Below are 22,614 nucleotides of genomic sequence, written 5' to 3'. Positions count from 1 at the left end.
CTGTGAAATAGGGACATGTTCAGATACCTTGTGTTCTGACTCCCTTCCTGGCGGTCTGCAGGCATGCACCCCAGAGATGTCTGCAGTGTCTGAGCCCATGTTGATGCTTCAGGGGAAGGGAGAAATGTTTTTGAGAGCAGAGTAACCACTCGGTCTTTCTGTGGACAAGCCAGTTTACTGTCTCTACAGGCTCAGGTAGTGTGAAACCTATATCTGCTACCATGTGCTGGACACATGTCACCCAGCAGGAGATGGCTATTTAAAATTCATAGAAGAAATGAGCCCTGCATAATGCTGGAAGCCCTTGCAGTAATAACTAAATTTGTTAAAGGCTGAAATGCTAAAGGGCCAAATTTTGCTGCTGGTATAACTGTTGGAAGGGGAAATTACACCAGGGCCTAATTTGGCCTTGCTTCTAAGTAATATCACATGTCAATGAGTGATTTTAAAAAACAGTGGAAAGACCATATAGGGAAGGCACATGCACAAGAGATGAAAGGAGTTTAGTTGCCTAATTCAGTGGAGTACAGTGTTGCGATCTTTCATGGTGTTTGGCAGGCAAGGTTCTTTGAGTTCTTCATGGTGTTTGCTATTTCTCTTACATGGGCCTTTGGAGTCAGGTGATGACCTGACAATCACGGTCTTCAGTAAAACAAGCAAACAAATAAACAAGAGCTGTTAGCCCATACAGTTGCAGGAAAATACCATCAAAATATTACTTTATCCCTAAAGGCTCAAAATCCAAAAGGAAATTCAGAAAGGTGTATGAGACTTTTTCCGAATCAGTCACATGTCCTGATTCCTGATTTTCAACTGTCTGGGTCTGGCAGGATTGCTGTTAGCTGGTACTCAGGCCCATGATGCAAAGCAGCTACAAAGCAGTGTGTTTCTCCAAAGCAAAGCATTAGTTTGAGAGGGGAATAAAATAGCCAGCTTGGTGACCTCCTACCCCATCCCCACCCCTAGCACCACTCCACTTGCCTCCCCTCTCCCCAACTGTCAGTTATTCTGATGCAGTGAAGGCAGGCAGATTACTGTGCTTGTGCTCATACATTGTAATTAGGATTTTGTTAGGCTAGCCCAAAAGTGATTCTTGGACCACAAACAGTGTGTTTGTCCGTGATCTAAAACTATTCCACTGTACCAAGAGCACTTGGTAATTGCAGTCCAGGAGAGTACTGGTATCATGGCTGTCGTTGACATGTATCTTGTCCTAGGACACTATATACCAGATGCATACCAGCGCTTACTGTGTGGGCTCAGAGGAAAGTGGAAATTCAAGTATGTTGAATACAGTTACAAAAATGAGCCACAAAAACACCATGCAGGAGTGTCTGTGTCATTCATTTACAGGTGAATCTTTTGACTCCCTAGAGCTTTAGGTTTAAGAACACAGGAGAGAATACAGGCAGTCCTTGGACTTACGACACAATTGGTTCCTGAAAACCACGTCTCAAGTTGAAACGTTGTAACTCGGAACCAATTTTTCTCATAAGAAACAATGTTATAAATGGGGGATTGGTTCCTGAACCAAGGTCCGATACCCTATTTTCACCAAAAATACCCCAGAATTTTGTACTCTATCAATTATAGATGAGTAGTATAGCTACATTAATGTATTTATATTGTAAATAGCAATGGTATTGATTTGGAAGGACTTCTTTGAGGTGACGTTGCTGGACATTTTGAAAGGCTCTTGGTTGGACTTTTGGAGGGTTCTTGGCTGGAGTCTTCTCAGGAGTCTTGGCTGCAGGTTTTTCTGGAGTCTTGTTTGCTTTCTTTAAGAAAGTGTCCAAGGAAGTTTGGATAGATGTTCTCCAGGGAGATAAGCAATGCAGCGAACTTATTTGCTGGTATGGCATTGCATTGGATCAAGCATTATAAAGTCGAAACAGGGTGTCAATTTACAACGTTTCATACTTGCGTTTATAACTCAAAACGTTGCAAGTTGAGGACTGCCTGTAAATCATTTTATTGATAACAGAAAATAATCTTCAATACGGTACTTGGAATGACCAGGGGGTTAGAGCACAGAGGTGCAATCTCTGGAGTGGGATTCATAGTCATTGCTGGTTTTAGTGGCTGAGTTTCTCACTGGCCCACTGTTTTCCCTCTAGCCTTATATCAGATCCTGCAGCCACACCACTCTAATTATCCTGAGAATGGGAGGGGTTGCTATGGTGACCAAGCACTTTTTAAAACACAGGAATGGTGTTCATTTTTGTTCAGTGTCATTAGCTGCGGGGAAAAGGTCAGTGTGACAGTTGTTTTCCATACGAATTTTGGCCTCTCTGCCAAAGCGGAGTTTGAAATGAGCTCACGGAGCCAGTACAATGGTGAGTGCTACTGAACTTTATAGAACGACTTGGTAGAGCTGAGCAGTTTGCTTCAGGGCTTTTTGCTGCCCCTAGGGCCAAACTTGAAAATATTAATGTGGGGGAAATAAAATTCAGAGGCTAGTGACGCACATCTTTTTTTTTTCATTTGGTTTGCTGTTTTCCAAAAGGGGAAAACAGCAAACTAGTGCACTCGTATTTTTAAGTGCCCTTCTGTACACTTTTGGTTACTTCTTAAAATACCTGCTGAATATACAATACTAATTAATAAATCTGGTTTGTTACTGGCAGAGGGGTTTTTCTTCTTTTATGTTGCAATTAGTTTTCTTTGCAGCTGCTGGAGGTGCGTAATGGCACAAAGCTGGGAAGGTCTAAATGCGTTTTTGAGGGTAGCTTTTCTTAAGGTTACTTGTGACAAGTGGCATAGCTTTATGTACAGTATGATTGAGCAGTATAGAGGTGTAATTGAAATGTGCTATTTTGAGTAATGGAGAAAGGACTTTGAAGCAGTATTGCATGAGGGCTGGATTCAGTTCCCAAGGAAAATCAGCAGTACCCAGATCAGGTCCTGTATAAACCAAACCTGTGATGAATCCTGCCCTCTGGGTTAATCACAAAATGGACTGAGCACTCTGGTCCTGTCCCTACAAACCAGGTGCTTCCACTCAAGCAGGTAAGTAGTTCCACTGATTGCTGTGGGTCTCAATGAAATTTTGTTCTTATGTCAGGTGTGGGCAAAATGTGACCCACGGGCCGGATGTGGCCCACCAGGCCATTGTATCTGGCCCACGGGGCTCCTAACAAATTTAGAAAAGTAATATTTGTGTTCCTGGCTGCCTGTCATATGGCTCTTGATGGCTTGCCAAAACTCAGTAAGCAGCCCTCTGCCCGAAATAATTGCCCACCCCTGTCGATCTTGCCCAGTCTTTAGTGTCTTTACATAATAGTTTAAGCTTTTTACCAGTTCACTGTAGCCTTAGGTGAAAAGTTAGACATCATCCCCAAGTATAACAAAAGGTAGCCAGTTTGGGGTACTTCTGCCTTTTCTAACAGGGTGCACCACTGACATTCCATTTCAGAGCACTTGTGTGTCTGCTGTTTCAGATGCCTCTCTTTAAAATTCCTTAAGTGTAAGCCAAAGGAAACCAATTCTGCAGCTGAATGTCTGACAAATGCCTTCTTCCTTGTACACAGATTAAAAGAAGAAGTCTGTTCCTTGGCATTAGTGGTGAATGCACATGACTAATATGGGAGGGGAGGGGCTACTAGCAAACTTATCTTTGAAACTTGAAACAGGAAATGAAATATTTGCTGTTCTTACAGGTTTCCTTTTTTTACATAACCCTCCTCCTCCTCCTCCTTCTGCTGCTCTAACTGGTCTTAACCTGCCCGGTTTGTATCAGAGATGCTTGGCAGAGCAGAATTGATTATCTCCAAGGAATGTAAATTAAAGCTTTTTGACTTTGATCTCCTGTGATCCTTTTCCTTGTTTCTTTATTTGAGAGCAAAACCTGATTGGTAAACAGAAACAAGTGGAAAGGGATGGCTGCTGAGGTTAAACTGGGGATGTAATGCTCTAAATATGAAGATTACGTTGTGTATTTGCCCTTTTAGGTTGCTTCATCCTGAAGAAATATTTTTGTGTGTTAAAATGCCCACATCCTTAGAAACTGTGTAGCCAGCATAATGTATTTTAGGTGTTAACTAACCTGTGATTCAGTCCCTTAATTTGGATTTAGCTCTTTGCTTATTTTCCCAAGGTCTTATGAAACAAATTCTGCAGTGGCTGCGTTAACAGCTATTGATATAAAGAAACTTACTTTTTATTTTGCTTAAAACTCTCCTTGTTCTAGATGCCTGACCAGTTTGATCAGACTGTGGTGCTGAACCAACTGCGTTATTCTGGGATGCTGGAAACAGTGAGGATACGAAGAGCAGGCTTTCCAGTGAGGAGGCCCTTTCAGGATTTTTATAAAAGGTAAATGTGGTTTGGGACAATTGTATGATTTAAACACAGCTTGTGGATCTCTAACAAAAAAGCAAAAATAAAGCAGAGCTAATATCTCCATTGTAAAGTCCTTTAATAATATCTTTTTCTCATCAGGTATAAGGTCCTAATGAGAAACTTGACCCTGCCTGAAGATTTAAATGGGAAATGTGCTGTCCTCCTTCATATGTATGACAGCACAAGCACAGAGTGGCAGCTTGGGAAAAATAAGGTAAAATCATTTGACTGGAGAATGATCTTCTAACACTGTGGCTGTTGCTCATTCAAATTTAAGACTGTAGTGCAGTACTTTTCAGCTGCACTTCTGTAGCTATGATTGTACTTTCTTACCTACATTCTGGCAGAGCTGAGTGGCCCCATTGTGCTGTGCACTGTTTGAATACACATCATGGGGAGAATTGGTCCTTACCCCAAAAAAAGTCAACATCTAGCACTCTGATTCCACAGCCACTTCCCCATGCGAGTCACTTGACTGAAGTGACTGCTCCTTTAGTTTAATGGCCCTGTTTTCCCACGTAACTCTTGGTGCCTAAGCATTTATAGCAGCAGGTTAAAGGATTCAGGTCAGATGGAGTTATATTTTGCTGTGCCCCAACTCCACTGCAGAAACACCAGCATGTTTATAGATAGCAGAATCAGGATCTAAACACTAGTTGCCTTTCCAACTCTAAAGTTCCTTTTGTGAGGTTCTGTTAACTCCATTGGTTAACAGAACCTCACAAGTGGACTTGGCTATGAACAGGCAGCTAGCTGTTGCCTCTATATCATCTTTAACTCAGAAAAACGGGAAATCAGTTAAAAACAAAAATAACAGCCCCAAAAAAGAATATCTTTAGTTCACAAGTTTCCAACCCCCCAGATATTTCAGGTTTTTAGAAGCATATATTGATGAGGTTACAACACAGAAAAATTAGTCCCAAGGGAATGGGTTTTTGCAGATTCCATTTTTCCATCTGTTTTGTGGGCCTAGACTTCATAGGTTTTTCAGAGCAGGGGAGGGATAACAAACCACTCTGTCAAGATCATCTGGTAGGTCTTCTCCATCTCTCTGTTCTCTTCTTTCTGCTGATGTGTTACTAATGACACTGCTGAAAATAAGGGAAAACTCAAAAGTAGAACAGATTGACCTATTTTTAGTAGGTTTTAACCACTTTTTTTCCTCAGGGCAGAGTACAGCTTAATGGAGCATCACCTGATAGAACCTGCATGGGAGTGGGGAACTAGATAACATGATTTGTAGAGCATTTCTTCCTTCCTTTTGGGGTTCTGTAACCCTAAGGAAACCATTTCCAAGGGACCTTGTAAAGTCTCGTGGATTTCAGCATGGCTTTCCACAGCACGCATTGACTTTGAAAGTTCTTGGTAAGAAGAGAATGGAGGTGTACCACATAATTCCTTATCTTACTAGATGGAATCCCAACGAAAGGTAGCATGTTAGTTACTCCAAATGAGCTACTGAGATCAACAAGGAAGAATGGAAACTATCCCGCCAGCATTTTATTGGGATCTAAAAGCTCATAGGCTGCTTGCAGACATGGAAAAAAAACCAAAAACAAACCCCACACTTTACTGGAAGCAGCACATTAGTTTGACCTGGCTCTGCACAAAATCCACACTATTTTGAAATATCCATATACATTAAGACCTTAGTTGACATCTAAGTTGGTCTTGGAACTTTCCCCGGGCTGAGCAAGAAACACCCATGGAGCCAAGAGAATACTAGCCAAGGAGATATCAAGCAGCTTATCTGGACACAGCGACATTAATGCCAGACTGCGTGTCTGGCCTAGGGACACAATCACCTGTGTCACTCATGATGCTTTAGTTCAGAAGAAGCCAAGAATAGTGACAGCCAGTTCTCTCAGAAATTGGATTTACATCGAACCCAGAATGCTGTTTTAACTATTATTTTAAGTTGCCCTTCCTGTTACTGAGGAAAGGAAGGAGGTGGAGGACCCTTAGCAGCGTTGTAGGCACAGAGCATAACACATTATCCGAAAGAGACAAAACAACAGTGTCTGTTGATGTCATTTCTAGGTACTTTTTGCAGCTTTTTATGATTTGACATAAAAGAGCGATGTTAACATTGCAGGATCTGGACACGAGTTGGGACAGTTATTGTTCTTACCTATCCAGGAGAATGCACAAGCCTTTACTTTAAGCACATTTAAATCAATCTCTTAGTAGGTAATCAGCCTTACTGGATTTTCAGACTGTGCTTGAGCAGAATAAAATTGAAAGAAAGAACTGTTGATCTAGTGAGTAAAGACAGAGAGCTGGGTACTGCAGCCTTTATACTGATGAGCAGTAGGAGTTAGTTGGAAAAATTGTTCTTTGCAACCTTTTAGGTACAAACACCTTTCTACAGGCATATAGAGAGTCTACTGGTGAATTGCATGGGTAGACTAGAAGCCAAGTTATTGTTGTGAAATCCAATCCCTGCTTTCCAGTTACAATCAGGACTGACTGGATTATATCTCCCCTGGGGAGATGTATTTTATTAGACCAACTAAATAGTTGGAAAATTTCTTCTTCGCAAGCTTTCGGGCACAAAGGCATATAGAGAGTGCTGCTGAATTGTGTGCTCTCATGGGTAGACTGGAAACCAAGTTATTGTAATCCCTTTCCAGTTACAATTAGAACTGACTGGATTATATCTTCCCTGCTGTTTTAACTGGTGTCAGATTTTTTTGCACGCCTAAAGTTAAATACCACTGAAAGGGAAATGCTTTCTGTTTGATTGTCAAACGTGCCAATACAGAAGAATACATTTTAGTTGCCTCTGACTTTTATTAAGATACGTAGCTTTATGTAATGGATGTCAAGATGGGGACAGAGGTCTCCTGCTATGTAGCCAGATTGCACTTCTCTCACAATCTGTTCCTTTGTGCTCACTGAAATTGAATTGGCAGTGAGGATTCCGGGTCCAGACACATGGGCCAACAGCAGTTTTTGTCACCTGAAGTCTACTATGGTTTTTATTCCTCCCTCATCTCATGGCAAAGAACAGCTGAATGGAGCATCACCTGGTAGGACCTGCAAGGGGAGAGGGGTTGAACACGAAGGTATGAGGCAAAGCTGCTGCTCAACTGCAGTGGGAGCCTTATGAGCACAAGAAGCAGCTGTAGCCCTCAACCCCTCTTGCTCTCCACAGTGAAGCTTGGATATACATAGCCTGACATAGGCCACACCAGCACCTCACTTATACAGGCCACTTCCCCAGCACCTACCTTTTGTCTTCTCACTGATGCAGCCTTAAGTCCTAACAAGTTTCAGGCTATTCACACTCCTAATAAATGCCAGAAGACTTAATTTTAAAAGGTAGGGTGAAAGAAAAAGTCTGGAAAAGCCCTTCAATCCCTGAGACAACATAGCACAACTGCACAATGAATAGACTTAATGACCACCATTTGGAGTAAGATTGTACCAGCATTTCTGCTGATAACAGCTCTTAGAAGCAGGTCATGATTCAGTCTTAAAAGAAAAATTTCCTTCAGGCTGAACAAGGACTTTAAAAGACTGTATGTGGGAGCAAACTTTCTCTTAAGTTGCATATTTGAAAAACAAAAAAAATCAGCATTTTCAGTATTTCAGTTCTGTGAGTACATGACTTGTTCATCAATGCCCATTCCAATTGCAGTTTATACCTCAGCAACCATATGCTGTCTTTTAAAACTGGTATGGCAATGGCACAAGTATCCTTGAGAAATTAGGCATTTAAGGCCCTGATACAAATATATAATGTGTGAAACCTTAATTACTTGTGAAAGGGGCAACTGAGAATGCTTTTTATTCACTGCGTTTCTAGAAGTTTTGCAGTGGGCAAGGGCTAAGTGGGTTCTTTTCTCCATATGTGCATATCAGTCTCATTGGGCATGCCTGCACTGCACTACGCACTCATGTCTTGGCTCGTATGTGCCAGTCTTAAGGGCCTGCTCTGTAGAATGAAATGTGCTTATTCCCTGTATAGCTATGGTTCACTCTGGCACTGCAGATTTCTAAGGGAGGGTCGCAGGAATCTGAGCAGTTCCATTTATCAGGTGCTTTAAGAATTGGTTTGTAGTATTATCAAAGAGTTTGTCTGTCATTCCCAGTGCACAGGGGGTTATACTGTCAGCATACTTAACTGAGATGTTTTTAGCTTTGTATACATACTCCTTTTCTTCTGACTGGGAGGGACAGGCTGTGTTTTTGTTGGAGATGCTGGTTCTGTTTACAGCTAAATTGCATCTAGAGCAGAGCAGATGTTTTGGTTGACATTGTGTGAGCTACTGGTGGAGGGGAGAAGGCAGTAGGATGTGGTGGGGAGTTCATTCATGTCAAACTAGACAGCAAGGATGAACAACAGCAGGCCTTCTGCTTAAGAACAGGCCAAAAACATGATTTTTCTGCAGGTCCCTGGATGCAAAACTACCCTCATTTCTATTGCTGCCATTCCTGTTCTATTTCTGTGGGGTCTGGGCACTGCCTAGCAGAATTTTCAGGAATGGGCACCATGCTGGAGGGGTTGGTCAGGATCACAGCTGATTTGTCTCCTCCACACATTTGTGAGCCATACTTGCAAAGCAGGCACATGTGGGCAGGGCTTATTTCTCAGCCGTGTGCCCAGCCTGACTTAGATGGCCGTAGAGCAGGGGTGGGCAAAAAATGGCCCACAGGCCAGTTTCGGCCTGCCAGGCCATTTAAGGCCTGTGGGGAACATAAAAAAAAATGGAGAATTACTATTTATCTGCCCCTGGTTCATGTCAAAGATGACAGGAGCCAGGGGCAGTAGGACTCAGGGGAAGCCCCAACAGGCTCCTGCCAACAGCAGGGCCCACCCTGCCCTGCGCCCCCCACTACCCACAGCCAGAAGCCCCCACCTTGCAGGGCCTTCTGGCCTGGGATCACGGGTTTGTTCGTGTCTATGCCGGCATGGGGAAATTCAGGTAAGAAGTGGGGCAGGGGAGGACTGTGGGGATTGCCCAGGCCAGCTCCTGCTCAGCCTCACAGTCCAGCCATGCAGCTGAGAGCCAGCAGGCATGCAGGAAAGTGGTGGTGGGGAGAATGGAAGTGAACAGGAGTGCGGGGTCTGTGCCGGTGTCCCGTGTCCCAGGGCCCAGAGCGGGACAGTAGAAGCATGGGACATGGGCTGGCAGCAGTCTCTGGAGCCAGGCTGGGTTGCACCAGCAGGAAGAATGGGGAGCTGACCTGGCTTCATAGTGCCCCTGCTCGGCAGGGCCCTGCACTCCTGCTGCCCTGCTCTGGGCCTCTCCAGTGCTGGCCCCAGGACATTGGTGCGGGGCCCACACTCCTGCCTGGCTGCTGCTGGCTCCCACATGCCTGTTCACTCACAGTGCCCCCATCCCAGCAACACGGTACAGGCAGGGAGCAGCACACAGCCCTGACCCCATGCTCTACCCAGGGAAGTAATGGCCTCTTCACACTCAGCACAGGGCTGTCCTGCCTCTCTGCTGCATCACTGCCACCCTGTAGGGCAGCAGTGGCAGTGGAGAGCAGGTAGGCCCATATGGACTCTGACTGGCTGCAGCATGGGGTGCCAGCCATGGGGAAGGGGAGTGGCTGCAGCACAGGGCGCCAGCCATGGGGAAGGGGAGTGGCTGCTTTACCCTGCGCTGAGCACCAGCTTGTTCCTCAGAAGCTGCTGCTTGGCATGGAGGAAAGTGGCCCACTTCTCGTTGCTGCCAGGAAGCGTTTGCTGCAGCCATTCGCCCGGAGACCACATTGCACTAGCTGCTTCACCACCATCTCTGTGCTGCTTAGCGCAGCAGCAGTGGAACAGCCACTGGGCAACACAGAATCAGCCACACAACAGCCTAGCATGGTGCGGTCTCCAGGCTGGCAGCTGCAGCAGACACTGCCCAGTGGCAGCAAGCGGGGGGGCACTTTCTTCTGCACCAAGCAGCAACAGGGTGGCAGGAATGCGGGGTCCCACCTAGCAGGGGCTCTGTGGAGCTGAGCCAGCTCCCCCCTCTCCCTGCTGGTGCAGGCCAGCCTGGCTCCAGAGACCCCTGCCAGCCCATACTCTGCGCTCCTACCCGCCCCACTCTGGGCCCTGCCAGCACTTGCCCTGAGACATAGATGCAGACCCCACACTTCCGCTTGCTTCCACTCCCCACCGCTGCTTTCCCCACATTCCTGCCTGGCTACTCTGCACTACATGGTTTCCATACCCATACATCCCCACAAACCCCCATATGCAATCACTTCTACATCTATACCACAAACGCCCACTAATAAGGACAAAAATATATTTTTTAATTGCATTAAAATATCTTATTATGGGTGTTTGATTTTTAGTATGTAATTTGTTCTTTTTCCCCCTAAGATAGCAAACCCCCTTCCCCAAAGGAAGACTTCCAGGGGCAAGGGGAGGGACTTCCAGTGGCAAAGGTCAGAGGTTAAGGGTGGGACTTCCAGTTCCAAGATGGCAACCAGGGGTGGGGCACCTGTCAAGGGGTGGGGCTACCCATGCAGCCCTCAACAGCTTGCCAAAACTTCATAAGCAGGTGTCCGCCTGAAATAATTGCTGTAGAGACAAACCCCAAATGTTTGTAGTAACCTGTTACTCTGCAACAGTTGAAAGCTCAAGGTAATTATCTTGCCTGTGTCAAAGTGGCATTGTTTTGTGTTGCTAAAACATGGCTCTTTTGCTTATGTATTAGTCTTCAGTAGGACAGGGCTACATTGAAGAGAGTTCAGTAATAATGCTACCAAGTGCAGCCAGTAGTGAGTAGACAATTTGGGCGAAATCCTGGACCTAGTTAAATAAATGGCAAAAATCCCATTGGTTTGGCTAGGGTCAGGATTTCAGCCCTGACCTGGAAAATGGAGGAACAACTGCCAGGATGTTTTTTTAAGGGCTTCTCTCTTTTTAATGGAAACCTATACTGGATTCTGAACTCCTGTCAATGACAGAGAGGGTGTCCATGATGTTCCCTATCCCTTCAACCCTTTGTATGACACAGCAGCAGTCTGGGGACTGGAGCACTTAAGTCAGCACTTTTCTCACCTAGGTCTTTCTCCGGGAGTCTTTGGAACACAAGCTGGAGAAACAGCGAGAGGTAGAAGTCACTAAGGCAGCCATGACAATCCAAGCACACATCCTGGGCCACATGGCACGGTATGTAGCTGTGTGGGAATGTTAACTGGGAAAGTGTGGGCTAATGATTCTCTCCACTGGAAGTGATCGCTAAACATAAAGTTGTTATGGCACTTGGGCATCCAGGTCCTGTCAATGGCTGCAGAAATCTTGCTGATTTGGCTTGTGTCAGTCCTTTAAAGTAAAACAAAAAGTGGCTTTAGTTACGTTTAATAGTAAAAACATCAGATTGTGGAAGATACAAACCAGGCAAGGAAGTCCAGCCTTGTAATGGCATCATAGGACTAAGCCCAGAGTCCCTTGGCTATGTCAGTGGGTTATATCAGTTCTATGACCCCAGCTGACTTCCTGCTCTTTGGGCGGGGGGGGCTGGACTCTATGATCTTCCGAGGTCCCTTCCAGCCCTAATGTCTATGAAATCTATGAAAATCTTAATTTATACCATCTGAGGGTCACTTTGCAGAAAGAGGAAAAAAGGCAAAAAGAACTAATCATTTTATGGTGCTTTCCTAAGAAGCAATGAAATTTGGTGACTAAATCACGGTGTTTTATTTGCTTACCTAGTTCCCATACATCATGCATTAGTCAGGGTAGTACGTCCCATCTGTTTACTTCTGTTCTCTGTAGAGGACAGCTCAGTAGTTGTTTGCATAATGAGGTCATTTCTTTTCATGTGCATATCAGTCCTGTCCATATTTTCTGAACAATATGTCATATAGAATAACCAGAGAGTTTTATAAGAATAAAACTACTGTGCTGTCCGTGACTTTTTTTTTTTTCTTTTCACAAGTGCAGGATATATATCAAAAACTGCTTTAGTTTCTAACAATGTCTCCTTGTTACTTAGTGAAAATACAGCTAACCTTCTCACAAAAATACCTTGTCTGTATCCTAGGGAGAGATAAGACAAGCCAGAATGGGAGGACTGTCACAACACCAGAGTTAAAGCTTCCTGTCCTTTTTACTATCTTGATTATGTAGAAATCTCGATTAGATGCTTTGTCAGACTCTATTTACAAAGACATGCCTTCTGACTTTCAGAAAGCAGTATAGGAAGGTGCTTCACTATGTGGTGGTGATACAGAAGAGCTACAGAGCATTCCTCCTTAGGAGGGCATTCCTTCGCCTGAAGAAAGCAGCCATAGTCTTCCAGAAGCAGTGGCGAGGCCAGACTGCTCGACGTGTATACAGACAGCTGCTGGAGGAGAAGAGGAGGAAAGAGGAAGAGAAGAGGAGGGAAGAGGAGGAGGAAAGGTATAATGTGTCTAGATATTTGAATGCATCTGAAGGGGTCATCTCAGGCTTCATGCAAAATAGCCTTCACTTCAAATAAAAAAATGAAAGGCTTCATAAAGCTTTACCCATGAGGTTGAAAGGTAGATGTGTAACCTGAATGGGTTTTGCACATTCACATGCTCTGGCAAGGGGAGATGGTATTCTATGTGGCTTTATTTTGGGCTACCACTTGTGTGTAGCACATTACCTCTGAAAATTCTGCTATTCCCTAGTGTAGGATTCTTTTTCCTCACCTATTTTTGTTAATATTTTTCCTTCCCCTTTCAGGGAAAGACAAAGGCTGGAAGCAGAACATCTTGCCCAGCAGGTAAATGATATTGTGTTGATCCAATCTATTTATTTATATCTCATCCCAACCATTTAAAAAGAAAAAGGCATCCATGGCAGTTAGACTGAACTTATTGCTGGAGTTGGCAGGTGAAGCAAAAGGAAACTTGATATAGTTGTTTGCATGGGGATTTCTTTCACATCACGCTTCATTTAGTTTCTGGCAAGGACTGAACCATGTGCTTAGGGGTGAGCTTTCAAATGTCTGTGGGTAAATGTCATAACACTTTCACTTCATCATCTTACATGGAGAGGAGTGAGCCTTGTGAATAAATAGCATGCAAGGATTATGGTGCATTAGCAACAGAAAATAAGGAATGTTGAGTTTTTTGTTTTCTAAATGCAGGCTGAAGAAGAGAGAAAGCAGCAGGAGCTGGCAGCCAGGCAAGAAGCCCAGAAGGAAGCAGAGCTGAAGCAAGAGCTGGAGAAACAGAAAGAAAACAAGCAGGTGGAAGAGATCCTGCGCCTGGAGAAGGAGATTGAAGACTTGCAACGCATGAAGGAGCAGCAGGAGCTGTCCCTAACTGAGGCTTCCTTACAGAGGCTGCAGCAGCTCCGAGTCGAGGAGCTCAGGCGCCTTGAGGATGAGGCATGCCGAGCAGCTCAGGAGTTTCTGGAGTCATTAAACTTTGATGAAATTGATGAATGCGTCCGAAACATCGAGAGGTCACTTTCTGCGGGCAATGGATATTCTGCTGAGCATGGTGAATTGACTGGGAATCCCTGCAGTGATAAGCCCAACTTTAACTTTAGCCAGCCATACCCAGAAGAGGAGGTGGATGAGGGCTTTGATGCTGATGATGATGCATTTAAGGATTCACCCAATCCGAGTGAGCATGGCCATTCGGATCAGAGGACAAGTGGTATTCGGACGAGTGATGACTCCTCAGAAGAAGATCCCTATATGAATGACACAGTGGTGCCAGCCAGCCCTGTGGCGAGCAACGCCATGCTGATTCCTTCCAGTCATGACTCCCTCAGCCTCCACAATTCTTCAAGTGGTGAATCTACATACTGCATGCCAGAAAACGTGTCCTGCCGACCCCAAAACTCTGTGGAACTGATTTCTGCCGATGGGGACTATGATTATGACCAGGATGATTATGAAGATGGTGCCATCACTTCTGGCAGCAGTGTGACTTTTTCCAATTCTCACAGTAGCCAGTGGTCTCCTGACTACCGGTGTTCTGTGGGGACATACAACAGCTCTGGAGCATACAGGTTTAGCTCTGAAGGAGCCCAGTCCTCTGTGAGTATGTTTTATTTCATAGACATTAGGGCTGGAAGGGACCTCAGGAGATCATCGAGTCCAGCCCCCTGCCCAAAGGGCAGGAAGTCAGCTGGGGTCATAGGATCCCAGCAAGATAAGCATCCAATTTACTCTTGAAGGTGTTCAGTGTAGGTGCTTGAACCACCTCCGCTGAAAGACTGTTCCAGACCTCGGGGGCTCGGACAGTAAAGAAATTCTTCCTTATGTCCAGCCTGAAACGGTCTTGCAGGAGTTTGTGACCGTTCGACGCTTGCATTATGCATCTGTTCAGCTAAATTGATAGTTATTTTTTTCCCTTTAAAAGTAAAAGCACTAACTCTACTTGCTGTGTCTTCCCCTGAGAGTGTGCAACTTATATATAATTTGAATTTGGACATAGTCATCAACTGGCATCTGGATGTATTGGACTAGATGCACTGGAAATACACAGACCAATTATATGTGAACTACATTCCTAGTTACAGTATAATAACCTTCCATCCATTTTAGGTGCAGAACTGCCTGTTAATTTTAACCAGCAATTCCAAGCATAGACTAGGATGTGGCCCATGAATGGATTTCTGTACAAGGGAGGTGGAAATAATTTTGATGCAAAAGGATTTAGCTGTATATGCAGAGTGAAATATTCTGGAAAAAACTGCTTGCGTAAATCCTCGTGACACACAAAACTTCTATGTCCACAGTAATCTCATCTGATGGCAAATGTTCATTTGATTGAATCTGAATTCTTGCGATTCTTACTTTCTCTTCTGTTGAAGGTGCTTTTTCATGGCTGTCCTTCCAACATGCTGGAGGTTTTGAGTCCCGTTCTTCTCCACAACATGAATCTCTTGAAAGAGTTTGATTTCATCTCCAATAAATATGTGGAACACACACAGTTTACATTTGGGAGAAGAAACAAATGAAAGCTACTGTCATGCTGGAGAGCAGCAGCCATGAAAAATATACAAATATTGACTGATTGTGAAAGCAGTAGTATCACTACATCTGGCTACTAAGGGTCAGGCAATAAATGCCATCAAAGGAAAGATTTTTTTACTCCTATTTTAATTTCTGTGGTCCTCATTTGGTTTTTCTTTCATGCTGGATGTTTGTGGAAGGTTCATCCTGTGGTAGACAAGAAAAGCCTTCAGGGAGGATAGAAAAGGAGGAGTAGGATATGGAGCTTTCAGCCAGGAGGGGGATGTGTGGAACAAGATAGAAACCAAGTTCCTTCTCTGATAAAAGGAGACATTAACTGGCCTGGTGTTAGTTGGATTATTTTATACCCTAGCCTTTCTCAGGTGTCCAGGTGAACAACTGCTTATTACCCCTGTACTACATTTCGGCAGTTTTGACTCAAGACCATTCCTGTTTCCTTCTGTATTTGGAACCAGATTAGGAACTTGGCCAACTGCTGATTACTTGAATTGGAAGTTGTCCCATACCTAAGGATTCAACATATATCTTTAATTTTTTAACCTGGGTGTTTGGCATAGCCTTTGAGCAGTTGGGGAAGAAATGTCCCCCAGCTCCTCCCCCTTGTAAAGGACACCTTCCCTTAACAGCTGCAAAGTTTTTCCATAACATTTGTTAGAGAAGGTAACCAATCAGCAGAGGACACAGGCTGTGAGATGCTGAGCATGCTCTGCTTCCACTGATTCCTGTGGGAATGATGACCATTCAGCATTTTTTCACGAATAGATTCTAAGTGCTAAATTAAAATGCATGTGGGCCTGAGAAGGACCTGGCCACTAATCTGTGGGGAATGAGATCGGAGAAGAGGCTATACCTTTGCCTTTATTCCAGGACACATAGGAGGCTTCTTTTGGTGGAGAAATTCCAGAACAAGTCACACTGTTCAGGTTAGTGCAAGGTGTTGTCTAATGTGCCTCAGCTGGACAGTTACATCAATGGAAGTTAGGCACTGAGCTCACTCAGAAGGTTTTGAACGTCCCACCCAATGTTCCCATCTGTCAGCTCCAAAATGAAGCTGTCGGCATGTGAGAAAACAAACTCCTCAGGCTAAAAATCCCACTCACGTGGGAACAAGGAGAAGAGCAAGTGCTATTCCCAGAGGCCCTGCCTGCTCTGGTTTCTTTCTTCCTTGTTGCTGGTACGTCTTCCCTTCACCACAAGAGACACGGGTTTTCCAGTACTGGGGGGAACAGAGAATAAAAACCTTCTAAGAGCCAACTGATCTAGAGGTGTATAGAGAAAAGTTTTTTCCGTGTGTGTGTGTGTTCCCACTCCTCCTTGCATGTTCATCTCACCTCATCTCCTTTCTTCCCCAGTTTGAAGACAGTGAAGAAGATTTTGACTCCAGGTTTGATACAGATGATGAGCTCTCTTATCGGAGGGATTCAGTCTACAGCTGCGTTAGCCTGCCCTACTTCCACAGCTTTCTATACATGAAAGGTACAGAATAAAGACCCAGGGTGTTCAGAAATCTCACTAGTTCTTTCCTCTTTGCTAATACAATTACTACTCCACTCTAGCAGTCCTGTTTTTAGGGGGCTTCTTAAGGGGTGATGGAAGAATCTGAAAAGAGCCATTCTGAAATTAGGCTTCTATTGCAAAGTCTCTACCCTGTTGGGCAGAGTTTGTTTAGCTCTTCTTCTGCAAAGGGTCATTGGCTGGGAAGCTCAGCTTCATTACTTGTACCTTGCCTCCATTTCACATTATATCTTCACTGTCTTGTGAAAAACTAAGTACGTTCTCAAGTACAGTTAGGGCAGGCTGGAAAGCCAGTTTTGTACTAGACGTAAAGGAGAGACAGCCCCTTAACCATGCAAGTGAATATTGCCAGAAAAACATACCCTGCCCACTCACTCATGCTTCACATGCACCAAATACTGAAAAAAACCCTATGTGCCTGCTGCTTGGCATATGCCCTGCTGCTCTCAGTCAGAAGTGTGCCTGTTGAAGTGATGTTGGGCACACCAAGCACTTCTGCACTGGTGGCTATGTGGCATTTTTTTCAGCATTTGTTGCAAGTGGAACAGGTGTGAGTGAGCAGAATGTGCTTTAATGGCAGCTCCACCTCGCACAGTCCAGAGCAATGTAGGCATATATCTTAAATAGACAAACCCATCGGGGGGCCAGTTCTGTTGACTTTAGTATGCTTTGGATTGGCCCTAAGTGATCAAGAGGGCCTGTATTGCAGAGCAGTAAGAGAGATGGAGGCAAGATACTATTTGGGGGGCTTCCTGGTTGTGAATCTTGATTTCTCCACCAAAAGTGACACTAGTCTCTAAGTTATATTCCATTCTGCTTAGCAGGCTTGTGGTCATCCATACTATACTTCCTACTTGGCTTGGGGTAGGGATAGCGTGATAATTATTAGTGGGGAATTGGGCAGGGAGGCATGAAAGGGGGCGTCTTTGATATTGTATGTTTTCACTTCATGCCATGGTCGGCAATTAAAATTCTAGTTTAATAAATGTTGGCCAGGGGAATGATTTATTTATTTATTGTGCCAGTATAGTTATACTGGTAAAAGTCCTTATGTGGCTATAAGCACTTGTATACTGATACAAGTATGTTCACACTAAGAGGATTATGTTGGTTTAAATATACCAGCATAGGAAGTTTCAGAGTAGGCAATTCCTCAGTTTTGCCAGGGTTTCCATTTTTAACTCATAGCAACTTTGAGTGTTTCAAGTTTGTTTTTTTCCCCCATTTGTAAGTTTAAATATATATTGAAAAGTTTTTCAGCTACCAGTAAGCTTTAAGAGGACTGATTCTCATTTATATTCAGGCCCCTTTCCACTGCTCAGGCTACTTTGAAGTGGCCTTAAGCTGTGCATAAAAACAAAGCCTTCAGGTTTATAATTTATCAACATAAAGACGACCATTTTCTTATTTTGGTGATTGGTCAGCACCTTCCTGACACCAGCATTGATTCAGCCTCTGTTTTCCTTTATCCTTTGATTTGTGTTTGTTTTTAATTTAACTGTCTGCAAGATAATCTCTGTCTTTGGTGCCAGGTGGTTTAATGAACATATGGAAGAGACGCTGGTGTGTCCTGAAAGATGAGACTTTCTTGTGGTTCCGTTCCAAGCAGGAAGCACTTAAACAGGGCTGGCTGCACAAGAAGGGGGGTGGGTCATCTACGCTCTCCAGGAGAAACTGGAAGAAACGCTGGTTTGTTCTCCGGCAGTCCAGGCTGATGTACTTTGAAAACGACAGTGAAGAAAAGCTAAAGGGTACCATTGATGTCCGGACAGCCAAGTAGGTTCATCATCCCTCTGAATATTGCTTTTCATCGGCACTTAGGGCTTAATCCAGAAAAGTGCCAATTACCATTTATTCCACTGTGTACAAACATGCACATGTGTGGGGAGGCAGATTTTGAAAGGACCCTATATTAGCTTACTCCTACTGCAATCAACAGAGACTTTCCCAGAAGCATGCCTGTGCTGAGCATTTGTGAAAATCCTGTCTGTAATATAAGTACATACTTTTTATCTGAGACTTGAGTGCTGCCCCTGCCCAGTACACTGGTCATCTTGGGACTTGCTGCCAAGTGTTCAATCACAGGGAAGCCTGGTATAGAGTGAGTGGGAGAAGCAGTGGATAAGCTAGACAGTGGGCCATTAGTGTGTTAAATATACAGTGGGTCCAAGTCTCACATTTTTTCAGGGAGGTTTGGAACTACACTGCCATGCTTTGTCTTCTGTGTAAATGTGGCACTTTTCTAGCCAAACCAGTTTCCTCAGATTAAGCAAGTTAGTTTCAGTTTTTACCATGGAGGGGTTATAACTATTCTACGATATTCCAGATTTATTGGGAGATTCTCAAACCCATTCCAATCCCAGATAGTTTTCACAACAGTGCATGGTGATTTTTCTTGGGCAGCTTTCATTGATTCTCATTTGGAAATTGTTACAACTTCCCTGCAGCACTTGAAGAATTTAGAAGAGGCATATGTACAATTACCTGGTACAGATTGTTTAATGAATTTCGCAACTCTAAGCCCCTCCAAGCATGAACTAAGAGAGGTTTTTGAAAGGCGAGTGCCTTTCCTTTCTCAACTAAGTTTCCAATACATTGTAAAAGTTTGGATTATCTCTGTGGCTTGAAAATCAGAGACTGGTAGTCCAGGCTAGTCACAGATCTGTGTGGAAGTACATCTATGCTGCGCCATGTGGCTCTGCTAGTACATGCTGGGATACATTTCCAGTACCTTTTCCCATTTTTTCTGCTTGTCCTGAGCCAAGATTGTTGATTAGAGTTGGTTACTAACTTTTTGAGTCTAAACCATAAACTCAGATTATTGTTTCTTTATGAAGTGGTTCCATTTTTCTCTGGGCCTGATTCAGAACATCATGAAATAAATTGGAGGTCTTCCATTGACTTCGGGCTTTGGATCAATCTGTGTGAGCATGTTCAGATTTGCCATCATAGTAGCTGTCATAATAAATCCCTGAATTTAAGCTATGGATTCTTACAAGCTTTTCACTGTTATTGAACGTGTTTCTGGGTCACATACACCATGCCAGTTGTTTAATCCAATCCTCTATGTGCCTAGCAAAATTAACTTCTTGTTGCTAAATTATGTTAGAGTATCTCTTCATGAAGGGTGACCTTAGCAATAAGCTCCTTTCTTTTGAAGCTAAACTGCAAAGCATACACAGGCAACCCTCATCATTCACAGGGGATATGTTTTTGTGGTACATGTGAATAGCGAAATCCATGGGAGCCCGGTGGCGGGAGCCCAGTGGCAGCAAGCGTGGAGCTCCTGTAAGTGTATAAATAGTATTTAAAATGCGGGTTCAGAATTCACAAATATTTGAAACTGCAAATGCCGAACCCATGAATAGTGAGGGTTTCCTGTATTTTAAACCTAAAATGAACTCAGTAAGCATTATCAAATAGAAAACCAAATATGTCTAAGTATGTGAAATAAAAAAATCCATGCTTTTATCTAAGAAGTCATTTGTGTAAAATAAAATATAGCTTTTGTGGTTTTGAATCCAGAACTGGAAGGGTTTGTTTAACATTCAGTGAACAGATTCTTAAAAATTAGTATGCAGTTTAAAATATTTCACTGTTCCATTTTTAAGAGCCTTAGTCAAGATGAAACCTTGTGCTGCTTCACTTGTACTACCTAAAGAGCCAAATACTGAGGGAGTATCATAGTAAAGAGGAAATGAGCAAAAGGGAAAAAAGGTATCATTTTAAATGAGGATTTAATGGGAATGAGGGTAAATCACATGCACCAAATATTGTGATATCCAGGAGATTAATGAGAATAGCATTGTTTATTTTCCCGTTAACAGTACACAAACAGGATAAAGCAGTAGAAAGGAAAAGAGATGACAAAATTTAAGCTTTGAAAAGTCTTTATGTTGCCTCAGAATATCTGAAGTTGGTGTAACATGGATAACTCATTGAAAATCTTGCCCTCTGTGGCTAATAATTTTGGTGGTGCTATAGTATTAAAGTGACATGCTAGAGAGTTTTGAATTTTCAGAGTTGATCCACAGGTTGTGAATATCCAGCTTCTTTAAAATGTCTTCTGCTGGGTATCCAAAAACTCAAGTAGAGTGATTTTTGGAACATCTGGCTTGCTTTCCTTATGTTCCTAAATCTCCTTTCAACATAGGCTTTCCCTTTGGAAGGGCTCTCTGCTTTCTTTCTGTCTGATAGATAATACTTTTCCTTCAATTCTTACTTCTTACTAAAAGATGTCTTTACAATGACCAAGGAAGGGCAAAGTCTAAAAGTGAAGCCTCTTAACTTGCTTGAGCATGAGTTACTGGGACAGTGGACACTGCAGACATTTTTGGTGAACTGGTAATGGTTTAAGAAACTGCAGCCTGCATTACAAATCTTGAAAGTGAATTGCAGTAAGTGAAGTGAGTAGTTGCATTAAGTATTAGAGTTTCCAGTTCTCTCAGAAGGGTATTTTCCTGCCTAGTAGTGTTAATTCTGGTATTTGCATCCATTCCAGGGAGATTGTTGATAATACTGGTAAGGAGCATGGGATTGATCTAATCATGGCTGACAGGATTTACCACTTGATTGCTGAGTCTCCTGAGGATGCAAGGTAAGGAAATCATTAATCTTTCCATTTCCTACTCATCTAACTCTTGCTGGCAGCAGTGCTGACAGCCTTTTCCATGAAGTCTATGAAAATATTGTCCAGCAATATTAAATACACTGCTGTTAATCCCCAGTCTGAAAAACTGCTCCAGTCATAGTTGGTAGGGTCAGAAGGTACCTGAGCAGATCATCAAGTCCAACCCCCTGCCATGGCAAGAAAAAGTACTGGGGGCAAACGACCCCAGGAAGGTGTTCATCCTAGCCTCCTCTTAAAGACTCCCAGGGTAGGAGCCAGCACCACTTCACTTGGAAGTTGGTTCTAGATCCTAGCCATCCTGACAGTGAAGTAGCACCTCCTGATATCTAGTCTGAATCTACCCTCTGCTAGTTTGTGACCATTATTTCTAGTCAGTCCTGGTAGTGGTCGGGAGAGCAGGGACTCCCCCAATGCCTGCTCGTCCCCTCTGACTAGTTTGTAAGAGGCCCCTGACTAGATCACCCCTCAGCCTTCTCTTGTAGAGGCTGAACAGGTTAAGGTCCCATAGCTTCTCCTCGTAGGGCCTGCCCTGCTGCCCCCTGGTCATGTGAGTGGCCCTCCTCTGGACCCTCTCCATGTTGTCCACATCCCTCCTGAAGTGCAGTGCCCAGAACCGGACACAATACTCCAACTGCGGCCTGACCAGTGTTCATTGAGGGGGAGGATCACCTCCTTGGACCTGCTCGAGGTGCATCTGTGGATGCATGACAAGGTACGGTTGGCCTTCCTGATCGTATCCGCACACTGCCGGCCGATGTTCATTTTGGCATCGATAATGATTCCAAGATCCTTTGCGAGTGTGAAGCCAACAGAAGGCCTGCCAGTGGTAGCATGGCGCTTGCAGAGGAGCTGACTGTGTGGCTTTCCAGCATGGTCCTGTGACAACCCCTGAATGTTTGTACAGGGGACTGAGTTCCTTCAGCCACTTCTCCCACCACTTTGTGTTTATTGGCCCCTTTACTGTCTGTGATCCACGTGACCTACTGCAAGTTGTCCAAGATAAGGCCCTGATCCTATAGGTTCAGGGGGAGATGAACTTCATTTCAAAAGATGGCAGCAGATTAAAGGCTGTTCCTTATAGTCTACATCGATTTTTGAGCTTTCCAGAAATATATTTAGAGACTTTCATAGATTTCATAGACATTAGGGCTGGAAGGGACCTCGGGAGATCGAGTCCAGCCCCCTGCCCAAAGGGCAGGAAGTCACCTG

The 22,614-nt window shown here is 43.9% G+C and overlaps 1 protein-coding gene across 1 annotated transcript in view; it reads left to right on the top strand.

Moving 5' to 3' along the window:
• MYO10 (myosin X) overlaps positions 1 to 22,614 on the top strand; it is a 196,005-nt gene that overhangs the window by 150,041 nt on the left and 23,350 nt on the right. The window contains exons 20-28 of the mRNA XM_019538109.1: positions 4,190 to 4,314; positions 4,441 to 4,555; positions 11,361 to 11,467; positions 12,488 to 12,700; positions 13,010 to 13,049; positions 13,416 to 14,318; positions 16,613 to 16,736; positions 18,308 to 18,551; positions 21,277 to 21,372. Coding sequence (XP_019393654.1) covers positions 4,190 to 4,314; positions 4,441 to 4,555; positions 11,361 to 11,467; positions 12,488 to 12,700; positions 13,010 to 13,049; positions 13,416 to 14,318; positions 16,613 to 16,736; positions 18,308 to 18,551; positions 21,277 to 21,372 — 1,967 coding nt within the window. The remainder of the gene's footprint in view (positions 1 to 4,189; positions 4,315 to 4,440; positions 4,556 to 11,360; positions 11,468 to 12,487; positions 12,701 to 13,009; positions 13,050 to 13,415; positions 14,319 to 16,612; positions 16,737 to 18,307; positions 18,552 to 21,276; positions 21,373 to 22,614) is intronic.

Source organism: Crocodylus porosus, unplaced genomic scaffold, assembly GCF_001723895.1.
Source record: "Crocodylus porosus isolate Cpor-Errol unplaced genomic scaffold, CroPor_comp1, whole genome shotgun sequence".
Lineage (NCBI taxonomy): Eukaryota > Metazoa > Chordata > Crocodylia > Crocodylidae > Crocodylus > Crocodylus porosus.
This window is presented reverse-complemented; position numbering and strand designations above follow the sequence as displayed.